Genomic DNA, 23,922 nt, shown 5'->3' with positions numbered 1-23,922 from the left:
CTAATATAGAGATTTTATTTAAATTGTATTGAGTTTTTACAGCACATTGCATGTTTGTCACAACGCAACTGCACAGTTTGGATTTTTGGCCACATCATGTCACTTACACCCACAAGAGCTCTGAAAGGAGTATTTGATGAATACATCTGAGCCAAGAGCCCAGAGTCTCTCTCCAAGGCCATGCAGTATGTTCATTGATGGGACAGTCCCTCAAAACAGCCATTCAAAGTAGACAGATACAATCTCCTCAAATGTCGCCAATCGAAGTGCAATGAAAGTCCAGTTAATTAAAAAGCCACTCACAACTGGCAGTAAATTGTAATGACTGAGAAAATGCTTATTTTACGTATCAGAGACAAGGAATAGTTTGTTACTTTTTCAATGAATTCAGGAATTTCCCAGACACAAAATCTCCATTATTCAACTCCATTTAAAGGAAGAAAGTTCTGCTAGACTGACCTAGATACACCAAAACTTTTTAGGTTACATCCATGGCAAGTATAAAAAGCACAGATGCTTCTCTGTAGGGCTGAAGAAGAGGTCAGGACAAATAACAGTTCTTGTTCTAAATGCAGATCATAGGTATTTTCGAAGGAAAAAATTTTTTTCCAGGAAGCAACATGAACAAGTAGCAGTTAGACAGCTACCATAGTTTTAAAACAGGCTGAGCCTAAGTGTAATTTACCTTTTCTACACCAGTGAATCAAGGAAAACAAATAAGGAAATCCTAGCGGTTTCATTTTAAGTCAAGGAGACTGTATCTGTCCTAACAACTGTGCATGGCTAATATCACTGTATCTTTTGGTTAAGTGCCACTGGTACATATTAAGATGAAAACAAACAAACAAAAACAATGTTTGGTCCAAATGGACATGTTTTCTCTCCCAATTTTGGTATCAAGGCTTTATTCTCTTCTTCTGTTTGGGTTCCATTGTTAAGTGCACAGAAATAGACAGCAGCATTTGTACCGAAACCCTCACATACCAAACAGCGTATTCTAGGAGGTAAAAACCAAATGCTAAATTCTACCCTCAAGGTGTCAAGTGTTCAGGATAAGAAGCAGTGTGACCCAGAGGAGGCAGCAGCCAAGGGAAAGACAACATGTGGGAAGTGGGCAATGGAACAAAGACCAAAAAAAAAAACAAACCATTGTTTTATTTTCATGCCAGGAGAGGATCAAGGTGTAGCTCCTGTGTTAGCACCAGGACAACTAGGAAAAGTCAGGCGAAAAGGGTAGGGCACAATCAGCAAATATTTCACAAAGATAATTTCTGCTTTTCCCTTCTCCTTCACAGTGCTTACCTCCAGAGGTGCCACTGAGTAACAAAGACTACTGCCTTCACAGCTCCAAATAACTGACTCCTGCCAGGACTAAACATCAGCAGAGTTTTCCTCTGCTCCTGAAAAGGTCTCACTCCCTAAAAGTGTCCCCCTAAACTGAATGTTCACTGATGCTGGCTGATGAGCCAAGTGAAAAACACAGCAAAACCTCCACTAGCTGGACCAGTCTTTAAAACCAAACTCCACAGAAAGACAGAACTAATGCAACTAGAGGGAGTGCCTCTAAAGACTGAGCCTTCATGCACAGACAGAGCACAGAAGAGGTGCAGGGTATAGTCCATTTCAAACAGGATAGGAATTCCTGTCTTATATACTATAATCTGCTTTTTTCAAGGTGGACGAGAGATGGATCTGGTTCTCACTTGGAGTTTGGTTATACATATGCCTTTCTATTGCTGTTTAGGGCACGCATCACCAGGCAGTATCTATGAAATCATCATCTTGTGACCCCAGGAGAAAGAAACTGGAGTCACCAACTCAACGTTAAGCTTCCAGACTCTGGGTCTGGATGAGGACCACTACCCCAAGGTGAGGGTCTCACCAGGAGAGGACTCCCGCCAAATTGGAATTCCTCTGCTCCAGTCTCATGGTCCCAAGGAGGATTTCTCAAGACTGTATCTTTGAGCTCTGTGATTTCATGAGCCACACCAAGGAACCTTCAAAAACTACACCTGAAGCACATCCTCCCTTCAAACCTGCTAAAATTGGACAGGTCTTCTTCTCTGGCATTCAACTGGAAGCTGTAGCAATGGGTTTCTTCAGATGTTGGCTCATGAGCTCCCTGGCCCGAGATACTTGGATATGTTCGTAACATGAGTTACAGACGAGAACTGGGTCATAGAGTTGTTGATCAGGAATGGGCAACTTCAGGTGGCAGCAGCCAGCACAAAATACATTTCCACAATTTCTGCCAAAGCACAAAGAAGGAAGAGTTCATCAGAGATGTCGACATACTGAGAATGAGTGATACTTTAAAAGGCCTTACGTGAGTAAATAAAGAGCAAAGTTGGGAAAAAGCAAAACTAGTTGCTATAAAGGTATCTCTGTTTTCAGAGTAACTCAATTTAGTTCGTATCTACGTCCCTCTCTATGGCTTTATGAGCCCTACTGAATCACATAAAACATCTTACCTGCAATGGTGTCTGCGTTTGGCCAACCAGAATTCACAGTCACAATTATAGCAATGTGATGCCATGTGGTCTGGAACCCAGCGAGTCACCTAACAGAGGGCAAAAGGAAAAATTCCAGCAACACTGCAGCAAGGAAAGCATCCTGGAAGAAAAGGACAAGGTCTAGGTGGCTACTACTTGCCTACGAGAGTCAACTGGGGGAGAACACGTCACTGGTCTCTGAAAATTATGAGAACTCCCTACGTTGCGGAAGGACCCACCACGTATTTGCCTGGACATACCTCAGTCTCTTTCTTATCAACAGGTTCCCAGCTGGCTTCTGAAAGGCAGTCGTCACTGTGATCAGAGCCAAAATCTTCTGTATCACTGCCATCTGACTCCTTCAAACACGTCTAAAGAAAAAACCAAGGCATTACCACCATCACCTTCATCATCTCTAACATTGATTGTTCACTATGTGCCAGGCACTGTTTCTAAGTACATCACATGCAGGAACTTATTTAATTCCTGACAATCTTATAAATGTATGCTATTATTATCCCCACTTTTACAAATAAGGAAATAAAGCCACAGAGAGAGTTAAGAGCTGATAGGCAGTAAATGTGGGATTTGGACTTAGCATTCTGGCTTCAGACCCATGCTCTTAACCAACATGCTGCATCACGGTATGGAAAGAATACTTCTGTTACATTCTAAACCAGGAATTTGCAAGCTCTGGCCCACAGGCCAAACTGGCCCACTGCCTGCTTCTGTAAGTCAGGTTTCACTGGAAGACAGCCACACTCAATTCATTAACACATGGTCATTATGGCTGCTTCTGTGCTATGACAGAAGAGCCTAGTAGCTATAAAGAGACGATACGTCTCTCAGGGCCTAAATTATTTACTATCTGGCCCTTTACCAAACAAATCTGCTGACTCCTGTTCTAAGCCATCACTCTAAACAGTAAGAAAGAAGCTGTTAGCCCTGACCATCCCACCAGCAGAGAAGTGCACAGCAGGCAATTGGGAATGTTCTAGAGCTTCTTCCAAGAAGCTCCCTGAAGACTGCTGTGCCTTGTCGTCTCTCACCTACCCAGCTTATTCCAAAAGGCCCTAACCAGCCTCCCTGGTTTTCAACTGCTTCATCCACTTGACACACTGGTGCTAGGGTAGTACTCTTTTCAGTACTATTTTTTTTTTGGAGGGGGCAAGCCATGCCCTTAGTTTCCTGACCAGGGATGGAATCCAGTCCCCTGCATTGGGAACTCAGAATCTTAACCACTGGACCGCCAGGGCAGTCCCTCTGGGGCAGTACTCTGATCATACGATTCACTAGCCAAAACTTTTACTGCCCTGAATCCACACAAAGCGAGCTCTCAAGCTGAGCTTTCTAATCGCTTTCTACTTCCCAGTATCACCTCCCACCACACTACCAACTCCCTCCCTCACAGTCCCAGCACAAGTGTGCACGCATGCACGCACATGTGCAAACACACACACCCCTTTATTCAAGCCACACCCCTGGAGTACCTCCATGCTTCTGCAAAGGGGGTTCCTTTTTCACTGTCTGTGTGGCTAAAAGTGACCCATTCTTCAGCACTCGGCTCAAGCATTATCTTCTTAGGAGAGCCTTCCCTGACCTTTGACTCCCCTCGGGCCCCCGACACCTGACACTTCCGACCATCTTGTCACTGAAGAACAGCATTCTAATGGTGGGCTTGACTCTCCCAATAGACTGGGAGCTCCCTGAGAGCAGAGCGAGGTCTCTCATCCTACAGCCCAACCCCCTAACTCAGGGACACACAGCAAGTACCCAGTGAACGGCTGTGGGGCGGCTGAAAGGCTGGATGGGCGGACAGAACGAGAGGCTGGGGGCAGGCCGTGAGTACTTACAAAATCGTCCTCATAGTCCATGGGGGGCTCCGCTGGAGGGGCGCAGCAATGGCGGATATCCAGCCTCATCTGAAGCTCACGCACCTGTCGACGGAGCTGCTCCACCTCCTGCTTGTACCCCGCTTCGATCTGCCGTAACCTGTGCTGGATCACATCCGTGGGGAAGGGGAGTCCGTCGTCATCCAGGTAGAGAGGAGGCACTGGAGAAGGGCAGCTCAGGGGGACAGGCTTCGTGCTGGGGACCTGCTTTGGATGACCGGACAGCCACATCCGGTGGTTTTTTCCACCTGGACCAGTACAGTGTCCATTGGAATGACTAGAACAGACTGGCGACTTCACCCCTTCTCTCTGAGCCCACTGGCCCCCAAAGCAGGGCCCCGGTGCCCGCGTCTGCTTACTGCTCGCCCTCTTGCTACAACAGCCGTAAGCAAGCAGCCGTCGAGGGGTGGTCTCCCCACTGGGGAGTGAAGTCACCATCCCATGGAAGCTGTCCCAGTTGGACCCTAAGAAAGAGAACTCGCTGATCTGGCTCTGAGAAATCGGCTTTCGGGCCAATTCCAATGGTACTTTCCCAAAGCGGGGGTTCTCCAGTAACTGCCCGTTCCTATGATTCCCTCTCTTGCCGCTGTCTTCCTCCCCGTGAACCGTATCTAGCACAGAACTAGGCGGTTCCTGGTGGGCGACACTTGCTGCAGACCCTCGGGGTTCCTGGCTGAGAACGTTGGCGCTGGGGCCTGGAGGAGGAGTTTGGCAGGTAGCACTCGGTGGGTTGCAGAGGGTGCCCAGACCATGATCTGGGGCACATTTGGAGGGCATGTCCAGCACACAGTCCAGCTGGGCCTGCTGGGGGGCACCTGGGAGCGGGTTCTGGGAGGACTCAGGAAAGTCACCGGTTCCTTCACACTTGTCCGAGACAACTTTAGAGAGCGCGTGGATAGCTGCTTTTTCAGGACAGTGTTCAGGTGGCTCCTCTGTGCCATCCGAAGTCCTATCCAGCTCGTCCTGGGCAGGAGGGCCTGGAACTGGGGCCTGAGTCTCTGCGAGGGCTTTGATCTCAGGATCAGAAGTGCTACTCTTCGTTTCCTGGGACACTGCGGCACCGAGCAGTTTGTAACCTGGAGAACTGTTTCTGTGACTCTTGAAAGGTTTATTGCTCAAGTAGTCTTTCTGGCTGCTGGGCACCGAGGGAGGAACTGCCATCTCCCCTATAGCCTGCTGGGGACCTCCAGCCCCAGACTCCACGAAGGTGGTCTGCGATGCCTCGGGATTGCCATGCCAGGGCTCCAGGCCTGCTCTGGCTTCCTGACAGTGGTTATTCAGGTTGGGGTCACTGGATGTGCGTGTCAAGGGGCTACTTGTGTCACAGGCAGAAAGAAGATCATCCATAGATCTCGTTTTAGGTAATCTGAAAAGACAACACACCACCTCCAGGTCAGGAACTGAGAGCTACCTCCAACAGACAGAATTGGGTCATCAAAGCAATCAAAGCCAGAGTTCACAAGAAATAACATTTAAGATTACAAATAACCAATGTTCAGGTTTCCCTGGTGGTCCAGTGGTTAAGAATCTGACTGTCAAGACGGGTCACAGGCTTGATCCCTGATCCAGGCAGAGCCCACATGCCGCAGGCAACTAAAGCCCGTGTACCACAACTACTGAGCCCGTTTGCCTAGAGCCTATGTTCTGCAGCGAGAGAAGCCACTGCAGTGAGAAGACCCTCCGCAGCCAAAAAAATTAAATACATAAATAAATCTTTAAAAAAAAAAACAAAAATAAATAAATTAATTAATTAAATTTTAAAAAATACATATAGCCAATGCTCACTGCAAACGTCTGCTCTGGGGCTTCCCTGGCAGTGGTTAAGATGCTACGCTTCCACTGCCAGAGGTGCAGGTTCCATCCTTGGTCAGGGAACTGAGATTCTGCATGCCACACAGCATGGCCAAAAAAAGTAGAGTCTGCTCTGCAAAAGTGGAGGACTTGAATCCTATCCTCAGGAGCCCAACCCAGGCTCTGTCCTCAGTTTTCATCAGTCTTTCCTCACAGTCCCCCTTGAATCCTCAACCACTTCCATGACCTCAGCTGCCTTCTAAGCTGACGCCTTCCAATCTACCCTTCCAGCCAGGAATACAACTCAGCCTCAAACCTTACATGCAACCGCCCCTATTACACACAGCAAGACAGAAAGATGGTAGGTCCTGGAGTTGGATGATACCGGTTCTGACACTGATTAGATACATGACTACAAGTGAGCTATTTAACCTCTCAGACACTTGGTTTCTCTCCTCTATAAAATGACGATAAATTACTTTGCTGAGATGCTATGAGGATTCCAAGTATAAGCAGCCAACCACAAACTTATTAAGGCTTCACTCATGACCTCATTTTTATAACCTTCCTTATTATAAATTATTCCTCCATCACAGCAGAGACCAGCATGGCTTTTTACAACCATTTAGCGGCAGCATACTCCTCTGAGGCCCAAGTCACCATGGAAACTTCCCCAGTATACAGTTCTAGAGACATTCGTGTACACCAAATGGGCAACCAACATTTTCAAGAATGACTGCCCTCAGCCCGGATGGGAAGGGAGTTTGCAGGGGAACGGATACATGTATATGTATGGCTGGGTCCCTATGCTGTCCATCTGAAACTATCACAACAGTGTTAATCGGCTATACTCCAACATAAAATAAAAAGTTGAAAAAAAAAAAAAGAATGACCACCCTAATTTTTAATACAGTTCTATAAAGTGTTCAGAGCAACAAAACTGAGGAAAATTTGCCAAGAAACTGGAGACTTTGCTGGACTTTTTCAGAGGCCTCACTCAGCCAAGCCCATGCTGAAAAATCCCTCAAATGAAGTTACAATAGAGCTGATTTTTTTTTTAAGTGTTTGGTTTTTGAAAATTATTAATACTTCTATAAAAGTACTCTTGTGTTTGATTGTACTCTGTGATCGATTTTGATTGCTGTGTGTCGGTGTGGTTAACAGATTCCATTCCAAGAGGGCAATAACAACATTATGATTATAGCCTCTGGAGTCCCATAGTCCAAGCTTGAATCTCAGCTTGGCAACTTTTTAGCTTTTTTCTTTCCTTGTTTTACTTTTTATTATGAAACTTTCAAACACACAAAAGAAGTAAAAAGTATGAAGAATTCCAATGTACTCTTTAGCCAGACTCAACAACAGCAACAGCCTGCTGTCCTCCACAGCTGAGTCCTGTGTGCACCAAAGGTCTAATTAATAATGAGGGGAGCAAGAACGATGTCTGAGGGGTTTGGAACCACAAGAGAACTTAATCCAGCAAATGTGGTCAGGGACTGCTACGCAGAGAGGACAGAATCTGAGCTGGGGATGGAAGAATGTGTTGGACTTTAATGGAAGAAGAGGAAAGAGAGCAGGATGTTTTTGATCTAGGGAAAGGTAGAACCGATGATGAGTCAGGTCAGCTGTGAGAGAAACTATTTCCTTTAAAACCCTTATCCATGAAATCCAACTCCACCTTGAACTGCCTACAGCACACCTCCTCTTTGTTGTCAAGGTATTTCAGTCCCAACCTGCATGTATCTCTTCCATCTCTCCGAACTGACTCATCTCAACTTTACAGTGTCTACGTGCAGGCATGCTCAGTTGCTCAGTCGTGTCTGACTTTGTGATCCCATGACTGTAGCCCGCCAGGTTGCTCTATTCATGGAATTTTCCAGGCAAAAATACTGGAGTGGGTTGTCATTTCCTTCTCCAGAGGATCTTCCTGACCCAGGGATCAAACCCGCATCTCCTGCATTGCAGGCAGATTCTTTACCACTGACCACCTGGGAAGCCCCTCAGTTTCTACAGATGGTACTAATATCCTCCTGGTTTCTAAGCTCAGAGATTTGGGACCTGACTTTGGTCTCTTAACTCTTCACTTCCACCTTCCAACATTCAGTCAACACCACAGACTGCTAATGACTTCTCAACTACATCTGAATTTAATTCTTTCTCTTTTCCAAGGGCTCTTCCCTTCATATCTGAATTACAACAGTGCTGGCTGGTCTCTGTGCTTCCAACTACCCTGCTCACTGGTTAATTCTTAAAAAATCCCTTTGTCACCAGGTTACAATGACTTACTACTGACACCTGAATCAAAATAAATTCCTCAGTATAAAAGCCCTCAAGGAACTATCCTGTTTATTTCTTTCTATTCTTCAAAATACCCCTTCCCAGGGATCCTCTGCTGGTCCAGTGGTTCAGAATCCACCTTCCAATGTCAGGGACTCGGGTTCGATCCCTGCTCAGGAAACTGACTGCACATGCCTTGGGGCAACTAAGCCTGTGCACTGCAACTACTGGGCCCACGCCTCCACTAGAGAAGTCTATGCGCTACAACTGAGACCGAACACAGCTAAAGGTAAACGAATAAGTATTTTTTAAAATGCCCCTTTCCAACCCCTGCCAGCTCCAGCTCCAAAGAGGTGGTGCTTCTTTTTAAAAGAAATTCTCTCTCATGTATCCTATTCTTTTGGACCCCCTCTCCACTAACCTTGTTACCAAGCTTATAACTCCCTTTATTCCAGTCACTTGTTCATTTAAGCATTTACTAAAGCACCTATTATGTTCCAGGCCCTGAGCTAGGTACTAGGGACACTAAAAAGCCATGGTTCCTGGGACTTCCCTGGTGGTCCAGGGGCTAAGACTCCGTGCTGCCATGCTGGGGCCCTGGGTTCAAATCCTGGTCAGGGAACTAGATCCCACATGCTGCAACTAAGACCAGGTGTAGGCAAACAAACATAAAAATAAGTAAGTAAATAAACTTAAAACAAACAAAAAAAGCCATGGTTCCTGCTTGGTCTTCCACAAAAACCTCTGCATCAACAGTCACCAAATGACCCCTTTCTTACTTCCCAACTCTCTAATGGCTTTGAATAAGACACATTCTATTTATTTACTTAGATGCTAACTTAGAACTGTTCTCCAGCTGTCCTATGCCTTATCTCACAGTTTTTTAAAAGTATCTTAAATAGGATCAATATCTTCTATGTCTTTGGTACAGCCTGTAAAACTTAGTACAGTCCTAGGCAGCTTGTAAGTATTTAAGAAACACTTACTGATTTGAAAAATTAGATATTGATTTAAGGCAATGGTTGTTAAATGGGTCACAGAACGTGCTGAGAATCTGATAAAAAGTTATAGCCTGTCTCCTGGAAAAGGAAACTTATGAACTGGTACCCCAATTCTGCATAGTTTGCGGAATATCATAGAATTCCTGAAGCCTAACAGGCCCCTGACAATGGACTCAGTTCCAAAGACCTAAAATTTATAGCTTAGGAGGTTGGGGGTTTTGTTTTTTTTTATAATATTCAACCAATTATGTTAAATTATATTTTAATTTTAAAAACCTTCCACCAAGAAACAAAGGTCAAAATTTGAAATGAACATATCCTTTGAACCCAGTATTTTCATTTCTAAGTATTTATCTGGCAGAAACACTAGCATAAATGCAAGGTATACAGTAACACTACTGTTTTAAAAAATGGTTTAGATGGTAAATATTGTGTGTGTGTGTGCGCGCGCGCACACATGCACTCAATCATGTCCAACTCTGTGACCCCACGGACTGTGGCCCACCAGGCTCCTCTGTCCATAGAATTTTCCAGGCAAGAATACCGGCGTGGGTTGCCATTTCCTTCTCCAAGGGATCTTCCCCACCCAGGGATCGAACCCACGTCTCTTGCATCTCCTGCACTAGCAGGCAGGTTCTTTACCAGATGAGCCATGGGGGAAGCAAATACTGTGTGTATTGTATCAAAAAACTTTTTAAAGATATGTTAAGTAAAACACCTCCTATAATGATTAAAAAATGGAAATCACTTAAATGATCAATTGAAAATTGGTTATATAAATTTCCATACACTCTACTTTTGGACTTATGCAGCCACTAAAAACAATAAAGCAGCTTTATATGTGCTATCATGGGTTGACATCCTGATGCACAGTGGGAAAACAATTTTCAGAACAATGTGAAAAATATGGTCATTGTATTTTAAAAAACGTTTCTATATAAGAGTGATAAGTCTAGTGTAGAGATAAACATCTGGGAGGCACCAAAATGGCAATAGTGAACACCTGTGGGGACAAGTTGCAGGGGGGGAGGACTGTCATTTTCTACATCTATATTGTTTGGTTTAAAAAAAAAACCAACAGATATTACTCTTATAATTTAACCAGTCTCCATTCTACCTCCCCCCAGATGGTCAGCCAGAATGTAACTTTAATTTTTATGCCTCCTTTTAAATTCTGAGGGAGTGAAGGACGTTCCCCTTCGGGGGACCCATTTCCCTGAGAGCCAGATGCTGCTGGGAGCTCTGGACACAGCAAAGGTTATTACTGAGATAGCAAGCTCCGCATCTCTTTATCAGTTAATATAAACCAGGACCATTCCCACAAACCTTCCTGAAACAGTCCTTTCAGTTCTGTTCTCCCCTCTCCTGGGTGTGTCACAAAGGATGATCGCAGCTTGGAAAAAAGGTAACCACTCTTATCTTAAGAGAGGGCCTTGAGAACATAGAGTGCCCTCCAAGCTAGCTACCAGCCCTGAGCCAAGTTTTGCCTTCAAATGACTCAAGAAGTTACTTTAAAGTATCTCATAAGGGAATTCCCCGGTGGTCCAGTGGCTAAGACTCTGCGCTCCTGATACAGGGGGCCTGGGTTCGATCCCTGGTCAGGGAACTAGATCCCACATGCCACAACTAAAGCTCTATGGCAGCCAAATAAATAAAAATAAATGTCTTTTTAAAAAAATAAATAAATAAATAAAGTATCTCATAAAAGGAAGAGAACAGCACGTGGGCAAGACACAAAGCAGCCAATGCCTTGGTAGCAGAGAGGGGAGAGGAGCCCCTCTTACCTGTCCAGAGAGCGGCCGGAGAACTCCTGGCTCTGGGCCACCGGGGAGAGGTAGAGGTCCATGCTCTCCTCCCCAAGTGTGCACGGAGATGACGCCGGCAGGTACACGGCTGTCCAGAGGTGCAGCGCCCGGACGTGACACACGGGATGCAGGACCTAGGGAAGCAGCCCCGTACCCGGGTTCTGGAGATGTCTCGGGTCCCCCTTCCTTCCCAAGTCTCTGGGTCCTTGTTCTTCCCGCTGCCTCAGGACAGCGCCCCGCAGGCACCCGAGATGCACCTGGGGGATAAGGGCCAGGACTCACCATTTCTGAGCCAGGCGTGTAGAGGAAGTTGTGGAAGTTCTTGTTGCCGGCTCGCAGGAGGGCCCACACAGAGCAGGTCCGCTTGTAGATATTGCGCTTCTCTCGCTCACAGGGGTTGTTGGCCAGGAAGGTGCCGTAGAGGCAGGAGTAGGTGTGCTGCACCAGCTTCACCTAGACAGCGAGCCAGTTGGCACCGGGTCGGCCGCCGGCCCCCGCCCCAGCCTTGGGTGCACCACTTACCAGGAAGGCCTCGTTAAACTCGAACAGGCAGGGAAACTGCTTGAGCAGCTGGTGGACAGAGTCGAGCCACTGCAGGAACACGGGGCACTGCTCGTTCTGGTCCTCTGCGTTCTCCTGGTGGCCGCAGCGGTCCCCGAACTTGTGCCCGAAATCCAGCCAGTCAGATTCCACCAACACCTGGAAACCCTGCAACCAAGAGGGGGTTCGAGTGGAGGGCCTCTCCGGGAAGGCCGCGGAGCTCCCCGCCAGGGATGCCCAAATCAGGGGCCTGGCAGCTTCAGAGAAGAACAGGCCCAAACCTCGAAGAGGATTCCGAGCCACCCGTGTCCTCCGGGGAAAGAGCTCCAGGCAGATCCGGGGGCTCAGCACCTCCCTCAACTGCCCTCGTCCTGCTCTCTCCCGCCCAAGCCCTCTGAGTACCTCCAGCGTCCTGTAATACGGGTCCAGGAGAATCTTGGCCAGTGCAACGATCTGCGGTGTGCGGTCCCAGCCATCCGAGCAGTGTACCAGCACGGGTCGGCCCTCCCGGTCCACCGTGTTGGCCACGAGCACCGCCGCCTTCAGCATCACCGACAGGTGCTGCAGCCACTTGGTGCTCTCCAGCGCCGACAGCCAGCTACGCGGGGGCAGAGGTCACACCTGTCACTAGGGGGCCGAGGCTGCAGCAGTCTCTCTGCCGGCCCGGCCCCCCACACCTTAACAAAGTCCCCCACGAGAGCTGAAGCCAAGAGGTCTAGCCCAGGGCCCTCCTGCCAAGAGACATCTATGGCCAACCTACGGCCAACAAGACACTCTGCAGATCCACAGAGGATCTGGGAAGCATCACACGTGCGTCCAGCCACTTTGCCTCCCAGTTCTCTGTGTTCTTGGAGGACAACTAATTCAAACAAAAGGAACCCAGTGTCCTGCAGCCGCGCCAAAGCGTTGGCTGAGAAACGGAAGAAGCGTTCTTGGCACTGGCTCACTGCACCCAGGCCCTGGAGTTCCTGGTACCTCAGAACTCCCACCTCCCCACCAGATCTTCCCAGCACGAGAAGCACTGGGTGAGGGATGAAGCTGGAGGGCTGATGGAATCGGAGCTGGGCACACCTACTTGCTGGGATCCGGCATCTGGCTACACACAGCACGGAGATACTGGAAGCTGTTCCGGATGGCGTGGATGTTGGCCATTCCCATGAACACGACCTCACAGTTGGGGTAGTACTCTGCACAAACGTGAGGAAAGCGGAGTGTGAGGACATCCTGGAAACAGGCCTCCAGAACAGGAGCGGTCCCAGCGGGCGAAGCTCCCCTGGCAGGCAGGCCGCTCCAGGTTGGAACTCAGTGTAGCTTGGGAATCTAAATACCCTTTTATCTCAAGTGCCATATACTAACAGTGGGAACAACAGCACGAGTGACAATGATACTTGAGTATGACTAGTAATGACAAGGGACAGTAAATCCTCAACAAACAGCAGCTGCTCTGTGCCAGGAACTTTATACATGTAACCTCTAATCATCCAACAACTTTGTGAGTGATGTTCCATCCCCATTTTGCAGATAGGAAAAGAAAACTCAGACAGATTAAGCAATTTCGGCACTATCACAGCCAGCGAGCGGAGTCCTGACCCCAGGCCGAGTTTGTTGGGCTCCTTCCACACACAGACTGCCCCCAAGCCCGCACACCCAGGCTGGCTGCGGACGCTGAGATAATAGTAGTACCTTCGCACTCACAACCGCCGCCCTTGGCCCTGTTGGCCACTGCCGCCGTGTAGGATCGGGCATCCAGGATCAGCAGCTTCTGGGGGGCGGCCGTGCTGCTCTCTACTCCGGAGCATGCCGTCAGGGAGGAGTCTGAATACACACACGGCAGGGGGAAGACCCTGGGTCGGTCAGCTCAGGAGCACCCTGCCCCGGCCACTGCCTTTCACAAGACCCCTCACACCGCCGCCCCCGCCTCCCAAAAGGCAGGAACCCAGAGCCCTGTACGTGTCTACTTCTCCTCCCCCTTGCCCTGGGATCTCCCTGGGAGCTCAGGAGGTCAAGGTGGGGCCCTACTCCCCCGGGGGCCAGCACCACCCACACCTTACCGAAGTCAGTGTCACATGCCTCGCTGGCATCACTGTTCCCGGTGCTGAGGGAGCCCCCACTGGTCCTTGGCCCTGGGTCCAGGGCACAGGCTTTAGCAATGGATGTGACCAAGTACTCGTCATCAGCATTGCGCCAGCCCCACCAGCTGATCTCGGGCTGGCTGCAGCGGGCAATGGCAGCCCCGTTGCGTAGGTGTCTGACAAAGCAGAAGAAACTATCATGCCCTTGGCGTTCACAGCCCCCAGAGGCCTACCGCTGAGAGCCCAGGGGGCCAAGCCGAGATCTCCAGAGCCAGCGGGGACCACCCAATCATCCAGGCCACAATAAGAGGAACCAAAAGCCCTTAAACATCTCTTGAAGGCTTTACAGCGTACAAAGCATCGTCACATACATTTCTCAGATGCGCTGTGGATTCCCACGGTGATACTGACGCATCACGTCTACACAGCCCCTGCTCCAGGTAGAAACCCCCAGCAGGAGAATGAGCCTGAGCCCAGAGCGTGAGCAACTCCGAACCTCCTGGCTACTACCTGCCTTGCAAATGTTTTCTGGTGTAGAACCAGGCAATAAAGTTTCAGTTTTAGGAGTCATAGCCAGTCTCTGTCATGTATTCTTGTGTTTTCTTTTTTAAAATAACACTTTAAAAATTTAAAACTCATTCATGGCTCACAGGCTACACATATAATAGGCTATAGGCCGGTTTGGTTCACAGGCCATGGTTTACCAACCCGATTTAATGCAATATTTCACACACACACATATGTCCTCAAAAAAAAGCAAAGAAAAAAAGCAAGTGAATAAATTTCCCAAAAGCCTCATCCTTAGGAGAAAAAACAACTAAAGCAGCTTTTCTTATATAATTATTTCACAGCCACTTCCTGAAGAGCGTCAATTCCCAGTTAACCACACTACTGCAGACCTCCACCTCTGACTGTCCTCAATGCACCAAGAAGGTCTCACTGATGCTTCGGTCCCCACTGCCTCACCTATACACAACCACGGGGATCCGCTTCCAGGAGCGGAAGGAAGCCACGTTCTCCAGCTCTTTATCTGTGATCCACACGGGAACCAGCAGCTTCTGGGGATAACTGGGGCACAACCTGCGGATAGACCGGAGGGGGTCATGGAGCTTGGTTAGAGACCTGTGATCACAAGGTCCCCTGGGACGGCTCTGTGGGGAGAGGGACCAGGAGCCCCCCGCCCTCGGGGAGCCAGGAGCTGTGCCCACCCTGCTCTACCCACCCGGGGAGGAGGTCTGGGTTCCCTGCCCCCCAGCCTCTCACTTGTAGTTGCTGTTGATGTGCGAGACCCTCCAGACATTCTGCAGGTCAAAGCCCATCCTCGCCAGCTCGGCCTCCTGCCGACATCGTATGTGCTCGCCTGCAACACAGCCCCGCGCCTGTCAGCATCGGGGCCCGGGGCCAAGCGGGAGGAGGAGCGGGAGACAAGGAGTGCCACGCAGAGAGCCGCTGGGCCTCACCTGGCTGACACAGGTGGGTGTGCTGGTCCTCCTCAGTCAGCCCCAGGCACCAGGCATGGTAGGCAAAGGCAAAGAGGTCCTCGGGCTTGGCAGGTCGCGCTGTGGCCCGGCTTAGCCGCGACAGCCACTCTTGGCACTGCTTGAACGTGGAGAAGTGGCACCTGCCAAGCAAGAAGCCATGAACTGAGGCAAGAGGCGAGTGTGTGCAGGAGCCAGGAGGGCCAAAGACCCAGCCCCAGGAAGGTGTGGAGAGAGGACCTGCGGAGGACCAGGGACACTGCCCAACACCCAAGGGACACTGTCACAGGGTGGTAATTCTCTTCTCAAGAACTCCTATTTTTGAGACATAAGAATCCCATCTAATGGAGCCTGTCTTCTTATATCAAATCCAAGTGCTATCAAATCTGGCCCTGGGGGACTTCCCTGCTTTCCAGTGCAGGAGGTGTGGGTTCGATCCCTAGTCAGAGAGCAAAGATCCCACATGCTTCATGGCCCAAACCCAAAACATAAAAATGAAACCATATTGTAACAAAAATCAACAAAGATTTTAAAAATCAAAAAAGTTTTAAAACTCTAGCCCTGAATGTCTGTTACCCCTTGTATTATCTCCCACAACTCCCTAGCACAAGCCTTCTGTTTCAGGGAAGTCCTGTCTGCCGGTGTTTTCACTTCCGCTTAGTAATGTCTCCTCTCAGCCTAGCCATGTCTTCCAGATACTCTGAAGACAGCTGTAGGCCCACCTCTTCCTTGAGACCTTCCCAGCCTAACCCATTCCACAGCCCCCTTCCTCTGTTATTCTTAATGTGCTGGGAGTATTAAACAGTAAGTTTTCCCAGAGCCTACTTGAGCTGGAGGGTTTTGCACAAGGAATGACGTGGTCTGATTGTAGAATCACTCTGGGTGCTGTACTGAGAGTAGATGGAAGACCCTCTCCCACAGATTGTCTTTCTTCCGCAACTAGACTTTAATCTCCCTGAAGGGAAGGGTAATGAGAATTCCTGTTCGGAGTGCCAACAGTCCTGAGCGCATAGCAGGCTCTAAACTGGGCATCCTTTCTTTAAAAAATTAATTTTTATTGGAGTATAATCAATTTACAATGCTGTGCTAGTTTCAGGTGTACAGCAAAGTGAATCAGGTATACACATATCCTCTCTTTTTTAGATTCTATTCTCATATAGGTCCTTACAGAGTATTTACTAGAGTTCCCTGTGCTAGAGAGTAGGTTCTTATCAGTCTTGTTATCCTTTTAATAATCCTTAGAGTCATCCCTCTTTCTCTCATATCCAATCTGTCCGCAAATCCTTCAAAAATCTGACCACTTCTCACCATTTTGTTTGCTACCAACCTGGACCAGCCATCACAATCTCCCACCTGGAGTAACTGCGACAGATTCTTAATTAGTCTCCCAGCTTCTGCCCTAGCTTTCACCCCCATCCTGCTTCCATCTCCTCTCAATACAGCAGCCAGAGTGATTCCATAATTAGACCACGTCATTCCTTTGTGCAAAACCCTCCAGTGGTTTTTTCACTTCCCTCAAGTAAAAGCCAATCATTATGACAGCCTGACGCCCTCCCAACCTCTCCGATCTTGTATCCCCCTATCCTAACCCACGTGCACTCCACTCCAGCCACGCTGGCCTCCTTGCCACTGTGCCAGGTTCCTACCTGCCTCAGGGCCTTTGCACGCACTGGTCCTTCTGTCTGGCACACACTTCCCACAAATACCCACAGCTCACTTTCTTCAGGTCTCAAATGTCACCTTTTCATTGCATCCATTCTCTGATCATTTTGTTTAAAGCTACAACCTTCACCCCCATAGCACTCCATACCCCCTTCCCCTGCTCTGTTTTTTACCTTTACACTACTTCCCTGATAGCTCAGTTGGTAAAGAATCCACCTGTAATGCAGGAGACCCTGGTTTGATTTCTGGGTCAGGAAGATCCCCATTTCTTTAGTCAAGACACTGTGGGTCAGAAAATTTATTCTGCCAACTCAGACAGGGTTTTCACTGTTTCTTCCAAATGGGAATGGGGAGGCAGTATTTTCCCCTTCTCACTCCAGAGAAACCCTGCAGCAGGAGTTCTCAGCAAGATTAAGGTAAGAGGACCTGAGCGAGGCGCCATCATTCTCACCTCACCACTTTGGAGTCCTTGCAGGCGATGTGCAACTGGAACATATCCCGGCTCTCCACGCTGTCAATCATCCGGAGGGGGACCTGGGGAGGAAGGGCAGACTGGCGCTCAGACCCCCTGCTCCACGTCACTCCTCACCCACCTCCGCCCAGAGGTTGATGCATCAGCAGAAGGAAGGAAACCGACATTTACAGACAGCCTGCTGAGGGCCTGGTAACTGTGCTGGGTCCTCCACATATGTGACCCCAATTAAAAATCACCAGAAACCACAAGGCAGGTATTTTCACACCGTATTATTAAGGAGGAAATTGCACCTCCGCTGAGTGATTGATCAAGGTCACACAGTTGGTAAGTGGCACTCTTCCAACCAAGTCACTGTGCCCCTAGAAGGGCCAGCAACAGAACGAAGTAGAGAGAGAAGTGAGGAGGGGGAGGGAGAGTGACAGAGATAGAAAGACAGACCTTCCGCTGAGAGACAGTGAGAAAAAGAAGGGAACCCCAACTCTTTGGAGATGCAATCAAGTGGAGCACTGATGCAGTCCCACCCTGAATTTCACAGCGATTGTGGCTTGGGTGTGGGAGAACGAGACTGGAACTCACGTTAATGACAGAGTCCTTGAACTTGATATGCAGCCGGTAGTTGGAGATGGCGATGAGGGCATCAGCGGCGCGGCCCAGGAACTCCACTCCCTCACCCTGCAGTACTGTGAAGGGCACCTGCCAGAAGCAGCGGGACTTCAGACCAGGAATGAGTCACCCTTCACTCCCCTCTCCAACCCTTGATTTGTAGGACCCCCTCTGGAAAAGCCGGGCCAAGGCAGAACAAGAGTCTTCTCCATGGTAACAGCACCAGGCAACAGCCATACAGGAAAGCTCTCGCCTTCCCTGGGGCCCAAGGCTCGACAACAGACAGACAGACTCCCCTCCCTTCAGAGACCCAGGAGCAGGAAGCCAGAGCTCCCATATCAGATCCCCTTGGAGATATTTGGAGGTAGGGGGAGGAAAGGGAGGGTGTTTTCTGAACCCGGCAGGGAGTTCTACCCACCTCGGGCCCCCAGCTCTTCCTTACCTGCAGATTCTCCTCCTCTTTCACTAGTTCCTTGGGGGGGAACAGATCCTTGGCTTGGATGTACTCCAGGCTGGGGGGCCCCTCCTCACCCTGTGGGGAAGGCCTCAGCCCTAAGTCATCAGGCTCCACCTGGCCCATCAGGCCTCATGCTGCTCCCCTCCCCACAATAAACCCACAAACACCCCTTAAAAAGGTTCTGGTCTCCAAAAGAGAGAAGAGAGGCCCGTCTTGGTGTGTGAGGAGTGAAGTGGAGGGGGAACTCAAGCCTCTTAAGCCTAAGAGAAGAGCAAGGTTCACAGAGTCACCAGGAATCTGTGCTCCCCAAACAGAGACTCTCCTGTAGAGCCCAAACTGCCCAAACAAAGGAGAGGAAACGAAGCAAAAGAAGGGCGAATTGGAAGTGTAAGACAGAAGTGGGAAACGGGAAGTGCTGCCCTGAGGAATAGGAACCAGGTGTGCAAGCTGGTCACAGAGACAGGAGGGGATGCAGGCCGCCTAGGCCACTCCACTGAGGCTTCAATCTGGTGGGTGAAAGAGACAAAGGAGGGAGGCGCGGGATTCAGGCCCATGCCTCTAGAGGGCCTTCACGGATGCTTTCTAAAGGAGGATGCGTTTTGGAGTAGGGATTCCTTTCCAGTCAGGCCCTCACTGCTAATAAGCCCCCACCACCTGCCAAGCAACCCGCCCTGCTTGACGATCAGAGGGGAATTCCTGAGGAATCCCACAGCAAGCAGAAGTAACTCCTTTCCCAGCCGCCAGGGAGGGCAGGGAGAGGAGGGGATCCACGCGCCTGGGAGGAACCAGGAGACCCAAGGACAGAGAGAGGAAGCCTGGCAGTCATGGGGGAGGGGGACGTGGGGGGGGGCGGTGAGGAGGGGAGGGGTGGGAACATCTGAGCGGACAGATGGGAGAAGCTGGGAAGGAGCATTAAGCCAAAGAGGGAGGAGGGGAGGGCGGGGAATGATGCAGAGGTACGGAGGCCCGCAGAGGCAGAGTAGCAGGGAAGATGGAGAAGAGAGGCTGTCTGGGGGACAGTCAAGGAGAAAAGACTGGCGCGTCAGGTGAGGGGTGGAGTGGTGGAAGGGGGAGGGGACCGGAGCCAGGGAGACAGCTCAGACATCCTGTGCTCCCCGACCAGCCCCCGAACATCTCAGAAGGCCTACTGGCCACATCCCACACCCCCAAGCAAGGATGCGGCGGACGGGACCAAGACCGAGAGGCGGAGGTAAAGGAGGTACTCGCGCAGGGCGGGGCCTCGAGCTCTGCAGTCAAGGGCAGAGGCTTCTGCCTTCACAGAATTCCCATCCCCGGCCTTCGGCAATCCTCGGCACCCAAAGATGAAAGCAAGTCCAGTAAAGAAAAGGGGCAACATCCCCTTTCCCTGCCAGGGCCCTTGGGAAGGGGGATGGGCTGAAATTCGGAATCTCGAGGGCCGGCCCTGGGCGGGGCTGCGGGTGCAGCCGGCGTCGGGGTTCGGGGGGCCCCCTCCACCGCAGGCGGGGCAGGCACTTACGAAGCAGCTGAGCATGGAGCAAGAGACGCGGGCGGTCAGGCTCATGGTCGCGGGCGGTCTGGGCCAGCGCACATGTCCCCGGAGCCGCTGCGCTGCCCGCCCGTTCCGGGCGCCCGCCGCATCCCGGCTGCGGGGCCGGCCAGGAGGCAAGCGCGGGCCGCGGGGCTCAGCGCGGCTCCCGCGCGCCTCTCCCCTCCGCTCCACAATGGAGCAAGCCCAGCTCCGCCCTCGCTCACGAGCGCGGAAGGGAGGGGAGCCCGGCGAGGGGAGCACCCCGACCGCGCGGCGCGGGGAGGGCGGGGGCGGGGCAGGCCCCGCCCACAGTCCCGGCTCCTCCCTCCCCACCGCCCCTCCGCGGCGTATGAGCGTGTCCTCGCGGGGCTTCTGGGGTCTCTCAGGAACCCGGGCTAAGCAACTGCGCCCCCACCCCCCAGACGGCGTGGGAGGGGACGACGAGGCCACCTACATCTTTTCATTCCCCTTTTTCCCAAGTGAGCCACCCCACACCCCTCTTTCACACGTCCGTCCCCACGCCCTCCCCTCGAGTCCCCCCAAATCCTGCTGTGAGTCCCAAGATGGAACTCACCTCCCTTCACCGCGGGCCCTTTCCAGTTTCTAGGCTTCCTTCCTTTCCCTCCAAAACCACCACTCACCATTCCCCTGTCCATCGGTGTCTTCCGGTCGCCCCTTGTGCCCCTTAGAGTGGACACAAGTCTAATGACAGCTGGGTCACTGCACACTCCTGACAGGGAAATTCTCGGGGGGTTTTATTCTAAGGCCCCTGCCCAGCTCTAGTCCTTCAGCTCCACCTCTCCCCTTGTTTCACATCCTGTGTCTTCTGGGTAAGAAAGTCCTAAGAAATTTCTTAGACTAGAAAAGAGAAGAGCTGGAACTATGGACCACAGAAGCTATGCAAACACAAAACTCAAAACCCAAGGGTAGGGGAATGGAGGGAGTTGCGTAGAGGGTCAGAGAATAAGGGCAGTGATAAGACGCTTGAAATGTCACTGAGAGTCACAGGAGGAACTGTTTGAAACCCTACACTCCCAGTGCCTGGTAGCTTTCAGAAACCAGGGCTTTTGTTTGGGTTTTGGTCTTGGGGGAAGGGAGGAATAGGAGAAACCTGACACTTTATTAAGCATCTACTATGAGCCAGACATGTTTCAAACATTATCTGGCTAAAACCATTCAACTCTGAAAGAATTTCGTGAGATTTGAGGCTTACAGAGAAAGTCAGTTCACCTAAAGTATTTAAGTGGTGGTGCTAGGATTCAAAATTAGATCCGGTTGACTCCTTTCATGGTATCACAGAGGAGAAAGAGGACAGGGGCTATCAGTGGGTGGGGGCCAGGACCAGCAGGCTTTCTGAGAAGAGACCAGAACAACAGTACGCACACCACACACCCACATGTCTATGGAGGGAAAAGAGCAAGTCCTCTCATCACCTGAATGCTTTGACCTGTACCTGAGCACTGGGGACATGTGAAAGAACTAAAGAGATATAGCCAGAATCAAGGCCTGGTCTGAACCTGGGCCTGCAGTTCTCCACTCCCTTCTCATCTCACTACTTCCTCCTCCCAGCTCTCAGGGATTAAGGGGTTCCTTGTATTTGGGGTGAAAGAAGGGCAGTTACAGTTAGTGGAAAATGTATGGGATCATTACAACACACACACACACACAGTCCCCAGTGATATTCCTGGCACCTTGAGGGTGCTTCAGTCAGCTGCTGCCTATAGTAGCTTAATGGAGAGCAGCACTCTGGAGCTAGAGAAGCCCCACAGTTTTACAGGGGTCACTCCTGATGCAACACCCACAATATTTCAGGGACTTAGTAGGAACTACAAGGATCTAACTTTTCAGACCAAAGCAGAGAGCTTCACCCAAGGACCAGGAGGAGCAAGACAAGGGCCGATATGAAGAACTAAGGGAGACAGTGGTGGTGTGGGGAAAGCATGTCAGAGCACGTGCCGAAAAAGACTTGCAGAGGCCTCCCCTCCCAGTGCTGTGTATCAGCTGATGTTTTGCAACCTAAGAAGCCCTAATTTATCTCCAGGGCAGATGAACCTGTTTAGTTGCTGAAGAGAGTTGCCTGGAGCTCAAGGTCCAGGAGGGGCGGGCAGCTTCATGGAGAAAGACACCAGGATTACAGAAAACACCACAGTCTGAGGAAAGAGTACTCACCATTCTACCGTGGTGAGGGTCCTGGCTGCCTGCTTCTCACTGTAAGGAGACAGAGAAACGTATGAGTAAAGAGCATGGTTAACATCACCACAGAATCAACAAATGCCACACAACTACTCCTGAACTTCCCCACAACTCTTTATCTGCCTCCCTCACAGAGAACCCAGCCTCTCCACAAGTCAGCATGCCAGACAGAGGCAATGGGAGCTACATGGGGAGAAAGCAACAAATGACTCTGTAGGGCCATGAAGACAGCCACAAAGTCCTGGAACAGGACTCAAGAGTCCTGATTCCCAGTCCCAGAAAGAGAATTAAAATGCTCCGAACCCCGTTCTTTGTGGGAAAGCAAAAGAACTGCCAGCTCTGAAGAGATAGAGGATGCCCAACCAGGGCTCACTTCTGGCCCTGGTGGGAACATGAATCCACAAGAGCACTCTGCCAGCCTCTGAGTCTGGGAGCAGCACCCACCTGACCTGTTTACTGGGGGCAGAGTCCAGAGCAGAGGCCAAGAGGGAGGGGACCACAACCTGTGATCAGAAGGCAGCAGGGCTGGACGTGTCCCTCTGAGAGCCCTTGACACCAAATGAAGTGCAGGTTAGTGGGAGGAGGCCACACAACAGGGACAGAATCAGGCAAGTGCAGGCCTCAGAGTCAGTACCTGTCAAGTGGGCCCAAGTAACAGGAATGTCAGGATGGGCCTCTTTGGCCCACTTAGGGAGCCACTCAGGGAACCAGGCCCAGGTTTCACTGACAGTTTTCTTCATGCCTGCTATCCGAGCTCAGGGGGGCAGTCCAGCAGTACCCCGAAGAAGGCTGTGTGGATATGTCTCCATCCGTGGCCCTCCCCGCCTCCGTGGTCACAGCCCACCCTTCCTCATGGAGGCGGCAAGTCGGGTTGCTGCCTCACCGCCCACTGGCAAGCAGCCTCAGAGAAAGCGAGAGAGAGCGAGAAAAGGACAGGCCTGGGAGGCCCACGGTGTCCGGACCGCGGGGATCTGGTCACGGGGTGGGGGGGCGGGTCAGGCTGAGAGGGAAGCCCAGGTGCCCAGGTTTTAGGGGCGGAGCCTAAAGATTCGGAGGCGGAGCCCCGAATGACAGAAGGCGGGGCTCACGAAAGCCGGTGGGGCCGGGGCGGGGCCGGGCAAGACGCGGTGGTTGCGGTTCCCAGACCGGCAGTGCATGGGGCACGGTGACTCACCCAGCCGGCGTCCGCCCGACCCTCCGGAGGCCGCGCTCTCGCCACTTCCGTCTCCCGCAGCCGCGGAGGCCACGCAGCTCCGACCCACCGCGGCGCCCCTCGGCCCAACCAATCCTACCTTCGGCCCGTGCCCGCCCTGGCCAATAGCCACGCCGAGTCCCACCCTGCCCCCACCACGCAGCCGCCGCCCTCGCTCTTCGCGCCCCTCGTTGGTCCAGTGGGGCAGACGCCCTCCCAGCCTTTAGCCTATCGGCTTCCGGGAAACGGGGTTGCGCTTGGAGGGGAGGTGCGGCGCCGGGGGTAGAGACGCAGCCAATGGGAAATCACAGCGCGTCCCTGCGGTAGCCAATGGGAGAGCAGGAAAGGGGGGCTGCAGGCGAAGGCTCCAGGGACCGGAAGTGGGGGCGGCCCGTCGCCTCCTGGTAGCGCAGTGGAGGGCGGAGCTTCGTAGGGGCCCGGGCTTTACAGCCACTTCCGGTGACCGGCCCGCCTCAGGGGTACGT

General features: G+C 51.2%; 1 protein-coding gene across 5 annotated transcripts; it reads right to left on the bottom strand.

The window, feature by feature from the left end:
* Positions 1–23,625, bottom strand: MTMR4 (myotubularin related protein 4). 5 transcript variants are annotated; one of them, XM_065909461.1, is made up of 20 exons: positions 22,880–23,217; positions 22,690–22,793; positions 22,222–22,260; positions 18,528–18,617; positions 18,059–18,175; positions 17,459–17,541; positions 15,328–15,488; positions 15,131–15,227; positions 14,834–14,947; positions 13,847–14,043; positions 13,479–13,610; positions 12,871–12,982; positions 12,198–12,393; positions 11,778–11,963; positions 11,538–11,708; positions 11,235–11,389; positions 4,346–5,750; positions 2,753–2,863; positions 2,472–2,560; positions 1–2,248 (listed from the first exon to the last, which is right to left on the bottom strand). In XM_065909461.1, the coding sequence occupies exons 3-20, from the start codon at positions 22,222–22,224 to the stop codon at positions 2,071–2,073; spliced, it is 3,597 nt and encodes a 1,198-aa protein (XP_065765533.1). In that variant the 5' UTR covers positions 22,225–22,260; positions 22,690–22,793; positions 22,880–23,217; the 3' UTR covers positions 1–2,070. The 5 variants fall into 5 exon arrangements, with proteins under 5 accessions (XP_065765533.1, XP_065765532.1, XP_065765534.1 ...); XM_065909460.1 differs by lacking the exons at positions 22,690–22,793; positions 22,880–23,217 and adding an exon at positions 23,420–23,625; XM_065909462.1 differs by lacking the exon at positions 22,690–22,793.
* Positions 23,626–23,922: the final 297 nt, after the last annotated feature.

This window comes from Muntiacus reevesi, chromosome 18, assembly GCF_963930625.1.
Source record: "Muntiacus reevesi chromosome 18, mMunRee1.1, whole genome shotgun sequence".
NCBI classification, from domain to species: Eukaryota; Metazoa; Chordata; class Mammalia; order Artiodactyla; family Cervidae; genus Muntiacus; species Muntiacus reevesi.
The sequence above is the reverse complement of the archived record's forward strand: the minus strand, read 5'-3'. Positions and strand labels throughout refer to the sequence as shown.

Bases quoted from the DNA above. Each gene is read 5' to 3' on its own strand.
- MTMR4 (XM_065909459.1), bottom strand. From the start codon at position 20,085: ATGAGCCTGACCGCCCGCGTCTCTTGCTCCATGCTCAGCTGCTTC. The intron at 18,176-18,527 runs GTAAGGAAGAGC...TGCTTCTGGCAG, and splicing joins AAGAGGAGGAGAATCTGCAG to GTGCCCTTCACAGTACTGCA. The intron at 2,561-2,752 runs GTATGTCCAGGC...GCCCTCTGTTAG, and splicing joins TTGATAAGAAAGAGACTGAG to GTGACTCGCTGGGTTCCAGA.